The sequence below is a fragment of the Salvelinus namaycush genome, chromosome 2, assembly GCF_016432855.1.
Source record: "Salvelinus namaycush isolate Seneca chromosome 2, SaNama_1.0, whole genome shotgun sequence".
Classification (NCBI taxonomy): domain Eukaryota; kingdom Metazoa; phylum Chordata; class Actinopteri; order Salmoniformes; family Salmonidae; genus Salvelinus; species Salvelinus namaycush.
The window spans coordinates 42,009,108-42,021,747 of NC_052308.1; the positions used below are offsets into that span (position 1 = coordinate 42,009,108).

Genomic DNA, 12,640 nt, shown 5'->3' on the forward strand with positions numbered 1-12,640 from the left:
ATGACTCCGCTTTTTGCTTTGTTCGTACTTTTCCTGAGGGCTGCGGAGCCCCGACATGTCGGCTCTGGTTACACGGCGCTGAGGACCCAGGACAGGGACGGGTCAGCACGTGTATTAACCACGGGGAACGGAGAGTCAGACACTGGGGTGAATCAGAATCAGATTGGAGGAGGATATATCGAATCTCTGTTGCAGGAACCAGACGCAAACCCAAAGAGAATCCCCCGGGGCGCCAATGATGGGAGCTCGAGAAAACGGGACCAGCAGTCTCCCCACAGCTACCGACATCCCAGACCGTATGACCCGGACGGCTACTTTACCACGCCCAAGAATGCACACCTGGCCAACAGCACTCCAGACAGAGATTTCAAGGGGTCGGTGCTGCTCCACAACCCACTCTACCCGGTAACTGACAGCTCCTACCGGGCTTACGCAGTGATGCTGCTGGCCCTCATCCTATTCTCCATGGGCATCGTCGGTAACCTCGCGCTCATGTGTATCGTTTGGCACAACTATTACCTGAAGAGCGCGTGGAACTGCATCCTGGCCAGCCTTGCGTTCTGGGACTTCCTCGTGCTCTTTTTCTGCATGCCGGTGGTCGTCTTCAACGAGCTCACCAAGAGACGGTTGCTAGGCGACCTGTCATGTCGGATTGTGCCTTACATGGAGGTAAAAAGTTCACATTGAACGTCCACGTACGTGAGGACCTTTCGGCCGTGTGCGTTCACAAGCGCAAAGAGATGCACCTGTTGCGTCATGCGCAGGTGCCCGTTATTTCTGCATAGGATCTAGCTCTCCTCGTTCTCCCATTATTGAACAGTAGGGCTAGGCCAGTCATACACACAAGTTTTCATACTTTTGTATAAATACAAATGATTATACCTCGGTACACATATAGGGACGACGTGATAGGTAGCAAATATATAAATAAAGAGTTCATGAAGAGATACAAAGAACTCTTATTGTAAAATGTCTTATCTTCTTATTTATATATAAGGGTGATAGGCTACTATTCACATATTTATGAGTATGAATACTCCCTGTGTTAGTGCAATGGGGCATCTGCCATCAGGGCTGAAATAGTCCACTTGCAGGTTTGATGGTGCTAGCCCAGTTCTGGCTGTTCTACTTGTCTGGGTATTTATATATTTCAAACACAAACTATACTTAATCACTATAATGTGTGTGTTTTATAGTTGTAATTACACTATGTGCACCACTGCCCGTGTATATAGCTGTCTTCAGACCGCCCCAGTCTGCCAGACCCCTCTGTGTTATGGTAGTTAGCCCATTGTTATGCTAACAAGTGCCCCACGTTAATAGTCTGGCGGGGTGTGCTTAACTAATTGAGGTTGTTAGGAGCTTTATCGAGGAGGGGGATCTGGGTCAGACAGGACGCTCTAATGTTAGTCTATATGCTCTTTTTAATCAAGCTTAGGACATTTGCATATTCCTGGGGCATCTATTCAGGGCGGTAGTGCTTCCCCCAGTTTTTTCTTTGGCGGGTTGGAGAAGCCTCAGAATCAGCATCAAGACCTGCCAAATGAACATCTTGTATTGAAACCAGTGTCACTCCATCTATCCCATTCACTCTCCCTCTCCTTTCCACTGTCCTCTTCTCTCCTCTCCTTTTTTGCCCTCACCCCTCTCTCCCATCTTCACTTTCTCTGCCTGTTTCGCCTCCCTCTCTACATCTCTCCCCCATCTTCTTCCTTACTTCTCCCTCTGTCCTTCTCCTACCCCTCTCCTTCCAGGTGACCTCCCTGGGAGTAGCCACGTTCAGCCTGTGTGCATTGACCATCGACCGGTTCCACGCAGCGACCAGCCCTCAGCCCCAGGCCCCGCGGGTGGAGCCCTGCCAGTCCATCCTGGCCAAGCTGTCTGTGGTCTGGATCGGCTCCATGGTCCTGGCTGCTCCAGAGCTGCTGCTGTGGCAGCTCACCCAGGAGGTCTCCGTCCAGCCAGGGGGCTTCGTGGTGGACCTGTGTATCCGGAGGCCCTCCCTCAGCCTTCCTGAGTCGGTCTACTCGCTGGTGCTGACCTACCACGAGGCCCGCATGTGGTGGTGCTTCGGCTGCTACTTCTGCCTGCCGCTCCTCTTCACCCTCGCCTGTCAGCTGGTGACGAGACACGTTGTCGCTGAAGAGGCACGGAGGAAACAGGGGACAACCACAGTAGTAGGAGGAAAAAGAGTACGCCCTTCCTCCTCCTCCACCTCCTCTTCATCGTCATCCTCCTCCGCTCCTAAGAAGCAGCAGCAGCTGAAGAGAGAGCGTAGGTTGAGTTCTACGGTCGTGGCTTTGGCCATCGTTTACGCCGCGTGTAACCTCCCCGAGAATGTCTGTAACATCGCCCTGGCCTACATCGCCAACCCCGTCTCCACGACAACTGAGGCCCTGCTGGCTCTGATTGGCCAGTTCCTGTTGTTTGTCCGTTGCTCGGTGACACCGGTGTTGTTGCTGTGTCTGTGTCGTTCACTGGGCCAGGCCTTCATGGACTGTTGTTGTTGCTGCTGTGAGGAGTGTCTACCAGACGGAGCCTCTTCATCATTGTCTTCCTCGACTACCGCCACAGCGGCCTCCACCTCCCTCTCCTCTCCGTCATCACTCTCTCCGTCCTCCACCAAGGAGGAGAAGCTGACGATTGTGTCTGGGACCACACCAGCCATCTTCTATGACAAGGCCAAAGACAGCTCCTCTCTCATTGTCATCGGAACACCCTGCTGAGGTCCTCTCCCTGACTAGCCAGGAGTCACTTCATTGGAGCACAAAGTGACCAAGCTACCCTTAGACCTCCAGACCTCCAGCTCTCTTACCCCAACCTCTCTCGGCCCACGGTGGCTGTGCTGGGCATTGAACTGAATGAAGATAAAGGATCTCTATGATGCTGGGTCTTTAGAGAGTGACTTATTTTACCTTTATTTTACCAAGAAGACTATTGAGATGAAAGGTCGGCACTGTTGACATCATCATGCATAGGGGGCGACTTCCTGCTTAAAGCCCACTTTTTATGAGGTTAAGGTCATTGGTTTTGAGATAATTTGTGGTTATGACTACTTGATGGGCTTTGGTTGTCTTCAATCCCTCCCAGCCGTGAGATAAGTTATGAAGATAACTTAACCATTATGACACGAGACAACATATCAATTGTAGTGGTGGAGCTGAAAGCTAGAAGAGAGCTGAATCAACTGCCATAAACTTTTCTCAACTTTTTTTTACTCGTTTCTATACTCTCTTATAATAAAAAGAACACCAACAAAGAAGTTCCATTATCCTTACAAAAAAAAGGAAACAATTATCTTAGCTGTGAATAATGGTCTGGATTCTTGGTGTATTTTTTTTTTTACTTCCTGAGTTTTTATTAGTGGAGATTAACAACAGAAAGAGCCTTTGAGGGATCCTCTGACTGTGTCTGTGGGGTACATGTTCCCTCTCTAACCTCCTTCTAACCCCCTGCACCTCATATCACAGTGATCGACAAGGGAAGGAATGTGGTAGAATGGTACCCGTCAAACGCCAGTCATAACACCCTCTACTGCTGGTGACAGACTGTTTACATGTGGTGTAAATATTCATTGACCTTGTCATTAGCTAAGTAACTAACAACCAGTACAGTGTAGTCGTCTATGATCTCTCCAGAGCAATGTGACAGTGGGCGCAAATCAACGGTCTGGTGTGTTAAGAATTGTTCCAGTATTGTTTGTTGTGTTGCTCAGGGTTTTCTCATCATTTTGCCCGTCAAAAACAATGCTGCTGAGCATCTTCTGCAGAGCTACGAACATTGCTCAGGGCCCGTATCCACCAAGCGTCTCAGTCTAGGAATGCTGATCTAGGATCAGTTTTGCCTTTTGGATCAAACTTGAATATTATTATATGGACAGATCCTTTATCAGCACTCCTACTCATGAGACGCTTTGTTGACACCGTGCCCAGATTTTACACCACGTCTATTCTACAGATAAACACTATTATTATTATTATTAAAAGCGATTAGTGTAACCGCTAGTCTATACAATGGCTCCTGTGTCAATATATTGATATACTGTATGTCGAGATAGAACCTAACCAATCCCTATCAACATGGTGAATCTGTGTAGAGTACAATCTGACTGATACAATGCTGATATCTATTGTGGTTTGCTGTCATGTGACACAATACTGGAATTTCGACCTGCTCAGATTGCAGGACCCAATGAACAATATTTTAGTGTACATGTTTCAGTGTATTTCAGTGTACATATGTGTACAATCTGGAAAACTTTCACTCCTCAAAAAGAGATCAGTCAAATCATATGAATGTAGTAAAAAATGATCAATATATGCATTGTTTTTCTTTGGAGTTAGTATATATTCCCTTATATTGTGAATTTACTGCAAATATGTCTGATTTGAATCTAACATAGTTTATCTGAGGTAGTATTTCGTAGCGGGTCTTTTGTATGTTTTTTATTCAGTGCTCAATAAATAGTAAGACAGTGTCTGTGGTCTTGTTTTTACTGGCAAATAAATCATGGCTGAGGGAAGCATGCATCTATCAGAGCATGAACAAATCACTATCAATTTAAAGAGACCACCACGTCTGCCCACGCACACACATGCACACACACGGACGCATACACACACAAGTACACACACACATTCTCTGTCACAGACACATATACTCATCCATCATCCCTCTCACACACACACTAACAGCACAGAGGACATTGACGGTGAGGATCCTTCGGCTGGTCGACCCTGTCTTATGTGTTGCGTCTCGGCTCCCTGAGCTGAAATATTTGTCCTCCCACTTAGTTCTGCCTGGGCCTGAGAGAGGGGGGGGACTCTCATAAGGAGAGCATTGTTCCTCAGCCCTCTCCCCAGTCCCAGTCCCTCCACTGCATATCAATGTCCAACCACCGGGGGAGTTGCCAAGCTACCGTCACATTGAAGTCCCCCTCGCAGTCACCAAACAGAACCAAGAGAGGGAGACGAGAGGAGAGAGGGAAGAATGAGGGAAAAAGGGGGCACTAGGCGACCAAAACAACCCGCACTTTCCCAAACCCTTCAGTTCCCCTGTGGTTCCCATGACGACGGACGAGGGGCCTTTTCTGGTCTGGTCTCTTGTTTGTTCGGGCCAGACGTTCCGTTTTTTGCTGCGCATGAAATTCTCCTCTGTCTACCAAGCCACCATTGAGTGTCTGAGGCTGCATAATGGGAAGGTTCATTAAAATGAGAGGCCTTATCGCTCTCTCAGACTGCTTACTTTTCTCATCAGACAAGGTTTTCAAACCTGATCTGCATCCGAGATGAAGCGAGGTGGGGCTGAAGTGACTCTTGAAGTAGGTTAAGGTGACAAAGCGCAGCAATGAAAGCCAGGAAGAGGAGGGCACAGTTGACACAACTTATTGAAACTGTGACCCACATAACGCGGTTGGAGTGTTTTGGTGACACACCAAGTGAACAGGTTCTAGCCAGTTAGGAACCAGTCTTGGTGAGAAACAGCTTGGGAAGCACTTGAGTGGACAACAATATGGAGATAATAGGTTTCTCCTAGCTCTCCAATAGGTCAGAGTAGAGAATCCACCATAAAGCTTTCATCTAATCAGTGCTTTCACATTAGCATGGGTATGAAAGAAGAGCATGGTTTCAGTGCAGACTTTTGAAAAGGGAATGGTCTAATGGGACGGGACAGGTGAAAGCAGTATGGTGGGGTGCCAACTGTGAATGTACATTCACCTGTCCAGCTCGTTCTCGTCAGTGCAGATTAAGGAAAGGAGATTAGGAGAGGGAAACGGTTTTTGACCATTGAGAGGCAGCCAGTGTCTAAAATGCGCCGTCTGTGTTTAGAAAGGCCACAGATCCCCACTGTATCGCAGTAAAGCTCCTTCTCAGCCGTGAAGGGATAGCTTGTGATTGAGACAAGTTCAGTGACACAAGCTGTCTATGAAATTAAAGAGGCATCTTTGTTGGTGCACACAAGCAAATCTTATTCATAGTTATATACAGATGCACATGTCCATTCATTCACAGTCGTACACATATGCGAATGCATTTTGGGAATTTATGTCCATTTATTCATTGACGGTGAGAAAGGATGGGAGAAAATAGAGAAGTGCGAGAAAAATATGTGTGTGTGTGGGTGTGTGTTCTCAGCCTCCCCATGTGTGTACTGACAGTGTTAAGGCCCTCTGTTTGTCTTGTTCCCTCCTTGCTCAGCAGGCTCTGATCACACCACAATCTACACGTTGTCACGGCTACTGCCTAGCAGCCAGCTCTGGAACATTGAAGAATGCAAACAGAACCAGTTTTTGTGGGTCCAGCGCTCCGCAGGCCCATAGGCTAGAACCCTGCAGAGAACCCTGGGCCCAGTTCCCAGAGAGGGCAGAGGTTCTGGACCTCTCAGTCTCCATGTGTCCCTTTTGTCAGCAGAACACAGAACCGGCTCAGTCCGCTCTGTCACTGTCCTGTGATTGTCACTGCTGGGGGTGGAACCGGACCGGAGTCGGGACAGCGGGGGGGGGGGGGGGGGGGGGGGGGGACTATGTGAGTGACTGGGGTTGTTTTTCAATCAGGACTGGTACCAGTGACAGACCACCACAGGACACTTCCTCTGTGAGGGTGTTTGGCTTTGGTTTTAAAGAGAACATGGGAAACATTAATAAGCTCTAAAGACATCACATCACCTTTCTATCCCAGTTTAAACAGTGCTTTCACTGGCTCTATTTACTGGTTCACAGCTTTACATAGTCAGGCAGGCCCCGGAAAACCAACATCTATTGAAAGACAGTCCAACTAGCAGGTCTTTTGAGATAAGACTGTTGTAGATGAAATGGTGAACGTTCTGTACAAGTGAGTTGTTTTCTTTGCTAAATGCAAGGCGTCTCATCAGCACCCATCTGTGTCGGACATTTGTAATCTGGTTGTCCCTTCATTCTCTTGCTCGTTTCCACTGCCAAACAGGCTGGACCCATCAACACTACTTAATGAGTTTAACTCTTTCCTGAGTTACACCGAGTCTATTATGCATGTGAATATGAGAGAGGGAGAGAGAAAGAGAGAGGGAGAGAGACAATAAAAAAAAAGTTCAAGGATGAGAAGAGAAAGGTCCACCCATATTATTACTTTTCCCAAGCCGCTCTGATTCAGAGGGGTTGGGTTAAATGCGGAAGACAGATTTCGGTTGAATGCAGTTGTGCAACTGACTAGGTATCCCCTTTCCCTCCCCCAGAAAGACACCCCTTTCCATCTGAAACCTGATCCTATACCGCCTCTTGTTGGGTCTACTTGGGAATTACATCTATTATGCAGTGAAATAACTGTTCTCGTCTGTGCAACACATAATGATCTGGACAAATAAAGAAGTGTTCTCATCTGTGTTGAACTGTACTTACCATGGAAAATCCATTCCAACAATGAAACTCCAGATTCATTTGTAGACAGTCCGCACTCCAAAAATAGTGACCAATAGTTTCATTATGTAGCAAACACAGTACCGGTCAAAAGTTTGGACAAACTGACTCATTCAAGGGTTTTTCTTTATTTTGACTATTTTCTACATTGTAAAATAATAGTGAAGACATCAAAACTATGAAATAACACATATCAAATCATGTGGTAACCAAAAAAGTGTCTATATTATATATATGTATATATATATATATATGTATATATACAAATCAAAATATATTTTATATTTGAGATTCTTCAAAGTAGCCACCCTTTGCCTTGATGACAGTTTTCCACACTCTTGGCATTCTGTCAACCAGCTTCATGAGGTAGTCACCTCGAATGCATTTCAATTAACAGGTGTGCCTTGTTAAAAGTTAATTTGTGGAATTTCTTTCCAAATCAGTTGTGTTGTGACAAGGTATGGGTGGTATATAGAAGATATCCCTATTTGGTAAAAGACCAAGTCCATATCATGGCAAGAACAGCTCAAATAAGCAAAGAGAAATGACAGTTCATCATTACTTTAAGACATGAAGGCCAGTCAATACTGAAAATGTCAAGAATTTTGACAATTTCTTCAAGTGCAGTCGCAAAAACCATCAAGCGCTATGATGAAACTGGCTCTCATGAGGACCACAACAGGAAAGAAAGAACCAGAGTTGCCTCTGCTGCAGAGGATAAGTTCATTAGAGTTACCAGCCTCAGAAAATGCAGCCCAAATAAATGCTTCACAGAGTTCAAGTAACAGACACATCTCAACATCAACTGTTCAGAGGATACTGCGTGAATCAGGCCTTCACGCTTAGTGGGAGTGTCATTTGTTTTTCAACAGGACAATGACCCAAAACACACCTCCAGACTGTGTAAGGGCTATTTGACCAAGAAGGGGAGTGATGGAGAGCTGCATCAGATGACCTGGCCTCCACAATCACCCTACCTCAACCCAATTGAGATGGTTTGGGATGAGTTGGACCACAGAGTGAAGGAAAAGCAGCCAACAAGTGCTCAGCATATGTGAGACCTCATTCAAGACTGTTGGAAAAGCATTCCAGGTGAAGCTGGTTGAGAGAATGCCAATAGCATGCAAAGCTGTTATCAAGGCAAAGGGTGGCTACTTTGAAGAATCTAAAAGATAAAATATATTTTGATTTGTTTAACTTCTTACGGCTGAGATCCGGTTAACGGGATCGACTTGACAATAGCCAGTGAAAGTGCAGGCCGCCAAATTCAAACAACAGAAACCTCATAATTAAAATTCCTCAAACATACAAGTATTTTACACCATTTTAAAGATAAACTTGTTGTTAATCCCACCACAGTGTCCGATTTCAAAAGGGCTTTACGACGAAAGCACACCATCTGATTATGTTATGTCAGTACCTAGTCAGAGAAAAACACAGCCATTTTTCCAGCCAAAGAGAGGAGTCACAAAAAGCAGAAATTGAGATAAAATGAATCACTAACCTTTGATGATCTTCATCAGATGACACTCATAGGACTTTATGTTACACAATACATGTATGTTTTGTTCGATAAAGTTCATATTTATATCCAAAAATCTTAGTTTACATTGGCGCGTTATGTTCAGTAATGTTTTGCCTCCAAAACACCCGGTGATTTTGCAGAGAGCCACATCAATTTACAGAAATACTCATAATAAACATTGATAAAAGATACAAGTGTTTTACATGGAACTTTAGATAAACTTCTCCATAATGCAACCGGTGTGTCAGATTTCAAAAAAACTTTACGGAAAAAGCACACCATGCAATAATCTGAGTACGGCACTCAGACACAAAAACAAGCCATACAGGTACCCGCCATGTTGTGGAGTCAACAGAAGTCAGAAATAGCATTATAAATATTCACTTACCTTTGATGATCTTCATCATAATGCACTCCCAGCAATCCCAGTTCCACAATAAATGTTTGTTTTGTTCGATAAAGTCCATAATTTATGTCCAAATACCTCCTTTTTGTTCGCGCGTTTATTTCCAAAATCCAAATTCATGACACGCAGGCCAGACGAAAAGTCCATTACAGTTTGTAAAAACATGTCAAACGATGTATAGAATCAATCATTAGGATGTTTTTAACATAAATCTTCAATAATGTTTCAACCGGAGAATTCCTTTGTCTGTTGAAATGCAATGGAACGCAGCTAACTCTCACGGGGGCACGCCTGAGTGAGCTCGTGGCACTCTGCCAGATCCCTGACTCAATCAGCTCTTATTCCCTCATTCTTCACAGTAGAAGCATCAAACAAGGTTCTAAAGACTGTTGACATCTAGTGGAAGCCTTAGGAAGTGCAATATGACCCCATAGACACTGTATATTGGATAGGCAAACCTACAAACCTCAGATTTTGACGTTCTATGAGCCATATGAGTTCTGTTATACTCACAGACATTTTTCAAACCGTTTTAGAAACTTCAGAGTGTTTTCTATCCAAATCTACTAATAATATGCATATCTTAGCTTCTGTGCCTGAGTAGCAGGCAGTTTACTCTGGGAACCTTATTCATCCAAGCTACTCAATACTGCCCCCAGCCATAAGAAGTTAACACTTTTTTGGTTACTACATGATTCCATATGTATTATTTCATAGTTTGATGTCTTCACTATCATTTTACAATATAGAAAATAGTAAAAAATAAAGAAAAACCCTTGAATGAGTAGGTGTGTCCAAACTTTTGAATGGTACTGTATATAATAAATAACAGTCATACAATGAAACTCACAGAAAAAAAAATCCATAAATTGGGTTTACAGAGTGGGACAGTTTTATTTTATTCTCATCTCAAGATAACAATAGTGACATATACAGAGTGGTCACTGACAGACAGAAAATGAAGATACATTAATTAAAGTCACGTGTGTCCTCATGATGACAGAGACACCTGGACTTTATGTTTTGTCCGACCTTGTCGACCACATCAACTGATATCGAAAAATAGTTCAAAGAAATTGCAAAGATCAGACGTAGTTTTTTTGTACATTCACACTGTGGCCTTTAGTTCAACTGGCTAACCATGTCTCTTGTCCTTGGGAGCTCCACAAACAGCAGGTTGGACGTTTGATTCAAGAGTTTTGTGGATCACTCTCCTCCTTATGCTGGGATCATGGAGCAGAGATTGGTTTACTGTAGTCCACTGCAAAGAGGTTCATGAACCATGATGGAAATATTTAAATATGTGCCAATATGAAATTATATATTTAATATGTTAATGTGGCCTTATTGGTCTTTCACTAGTCAATTGGTCAGCCTGGTTTCATGTATTTTATGTATTAATACAGCAGGTAGCCTAGTAGTTAAGGGCACTGGGCCAGTAACCGAAAGGTTGTTTGTTCGAATCCCCGAGCCGACTAAGTGAAAAATCAGTCAATGTGCCCTAAGTTCTCCTGTAAGTCACTCTGCATAATGTATTAAGAGAGCGAGGAAACTAATAGTTTTGAGCTTCTCAACTGCAGCTGTATTTCAGATGTACTAACAACTGAGAATGACGCACCATCGTATTTCAGGAGGTACTAACAACTGAGAAGGATGCGCCACTGCATTTCAGATGTGCTAACCACTGGGAACGACGCATCACCCACTCATCCAAAATCACACGTTCGCTCACAGCAGACAGACACACAGACAACCCATCACCCCCCACCATAAGAATGATATACACTTTATCACAATGCATTCAGAAGACTGCTACAAGGATAACCTCCTGGCTCTCATAACAGCTTGTTATGGCTGCAGACAGCTGCTGTAGGAAAAGGGTGTGTAGTTTTGTATTAAAAGAATAGCCATATTCATCAGGCCTGATATTCAGGAGAGTTGTTTTGGTTGAAAGTTGCTATGTACAAGATCCTATCTGAAAGTATTAAAAACACCTAGTACATAGAGCTCCGTTTCTTAGTCCTGATTCCTTTTAATCAGGAATGTGTATATTCTGCCAAAAAGCAGGTGTATTATTAACATTAAACTGAAACAAAAATCATTTTAAAAAATTTAAAAAGAGAAAATAAAAGGCTGAGATAATTCCAGCAGACAGTCATGATATGAGTTCTCTCTGTTTCACTGTACTCTGAACCTAGCCTGGTCCCCGATCTGTTTGTGCTTTTGCCAACTCCATTGTCAATCTAAACATTGCATTATGGAATTGTCAAGAGAGCAGAAACAGACTGGCACCAGACTTCTCTGAACCCACACACATAAAACCCAACACAACACAGGCCTGTTCAGCATAAGGCAAGAGACTCCTATTCTCAGGCAGAGGAACTAAGACGAAGACGTCCTTTACTGTTAACCAATAACACTGAAACACATCACTGTCAGTTACTGTAGCCAGGTGCATCGTGAAACAAATTACATCTTTCACTTCATTTTAGAGACAAGACCATTTTTACTTTGTGTTAAACAAGCCAATTCACCCATGGTACATTCTGTCAGGTACAAACGTCCAACTTCAAATAACGACTAGCAACCTTAAAGAGGTATTAAGCCTATGGAGTGGTGTTGAAGTGAAGAACGGGACTAGGGGTGCACCGCAATACTCTAAAAGGGACTTCCTCGGTTCAACTCATCGTCTTTACCTGAAATGATCTGGACAGACAGGACGTGTGAAAGCAATATGGTGGATGGATGCCTCTTTTAACCAGTCTAGTTCGCTCATATCTGTGTGAATGTAGGAAAGGAGAAAAGGGGGGAGGAAGCAACAGTAGACTACTAGTATGCACCCTATAGCTACAGTACAGTACATGGCACTAAACTAAAGGCTGAGCTGAAATCTAAAGATCCAACAGGGAGGAACTGTTAGTGGAGGCAATGGCTAGATTCATATTCTATGAATAATCAGACAAAACCCACTGGTAACAAAATATACAAGTTGGATATTGTGTGCTTTACATCATTTCTGTGCTCTATGAGATGTTTTTAAAGAACATACCGCTGATTTTAGTATTGAATTGTTGTGTTGCATCTTTTTTCGTGGTTATGTTCAAAGTTAAGACATGAAAAGAAAACCTAAGCCTAAGAGTCCATAAACATGGCCTTATAAACACGTTATATGAGATGGCAAGTACTGTAGCATTCATTACAATTCATGGACATGTGTTTTAGTAAGATACATGTCAGACGGAAAAGCGTGTGAATGTCAATGCATGCTAATGTGAGGTGACATAGGAATAGCCAATTCAAATATTGTTAAGTAACATTG

The 12,640-nt window shown here is 43.8% G+C and overlaps 1 protein-coding gene across 1 annotated transcript; it reads left to right on the forward strand.

The window, feature by feature from the left end:
- gpr37l1a (G protein-coupled receptor 37 like 1a) lies at nt 1-2,726 on the forward strand. The gene is made up of 2 exons (XM_038965562.1): nt 1-669; nt 1,755-2,726. Exons 1-2 carry the CDS (start codon nt 1-3, stop codon nt 2,724-2,726), a joined length of 1,641 nt encoding a protein of 546 aa, XP_038821490.1.
- The last annotated feature ends 9,914 nt before the right edge of the window (nt 2,727-12,640 follow it).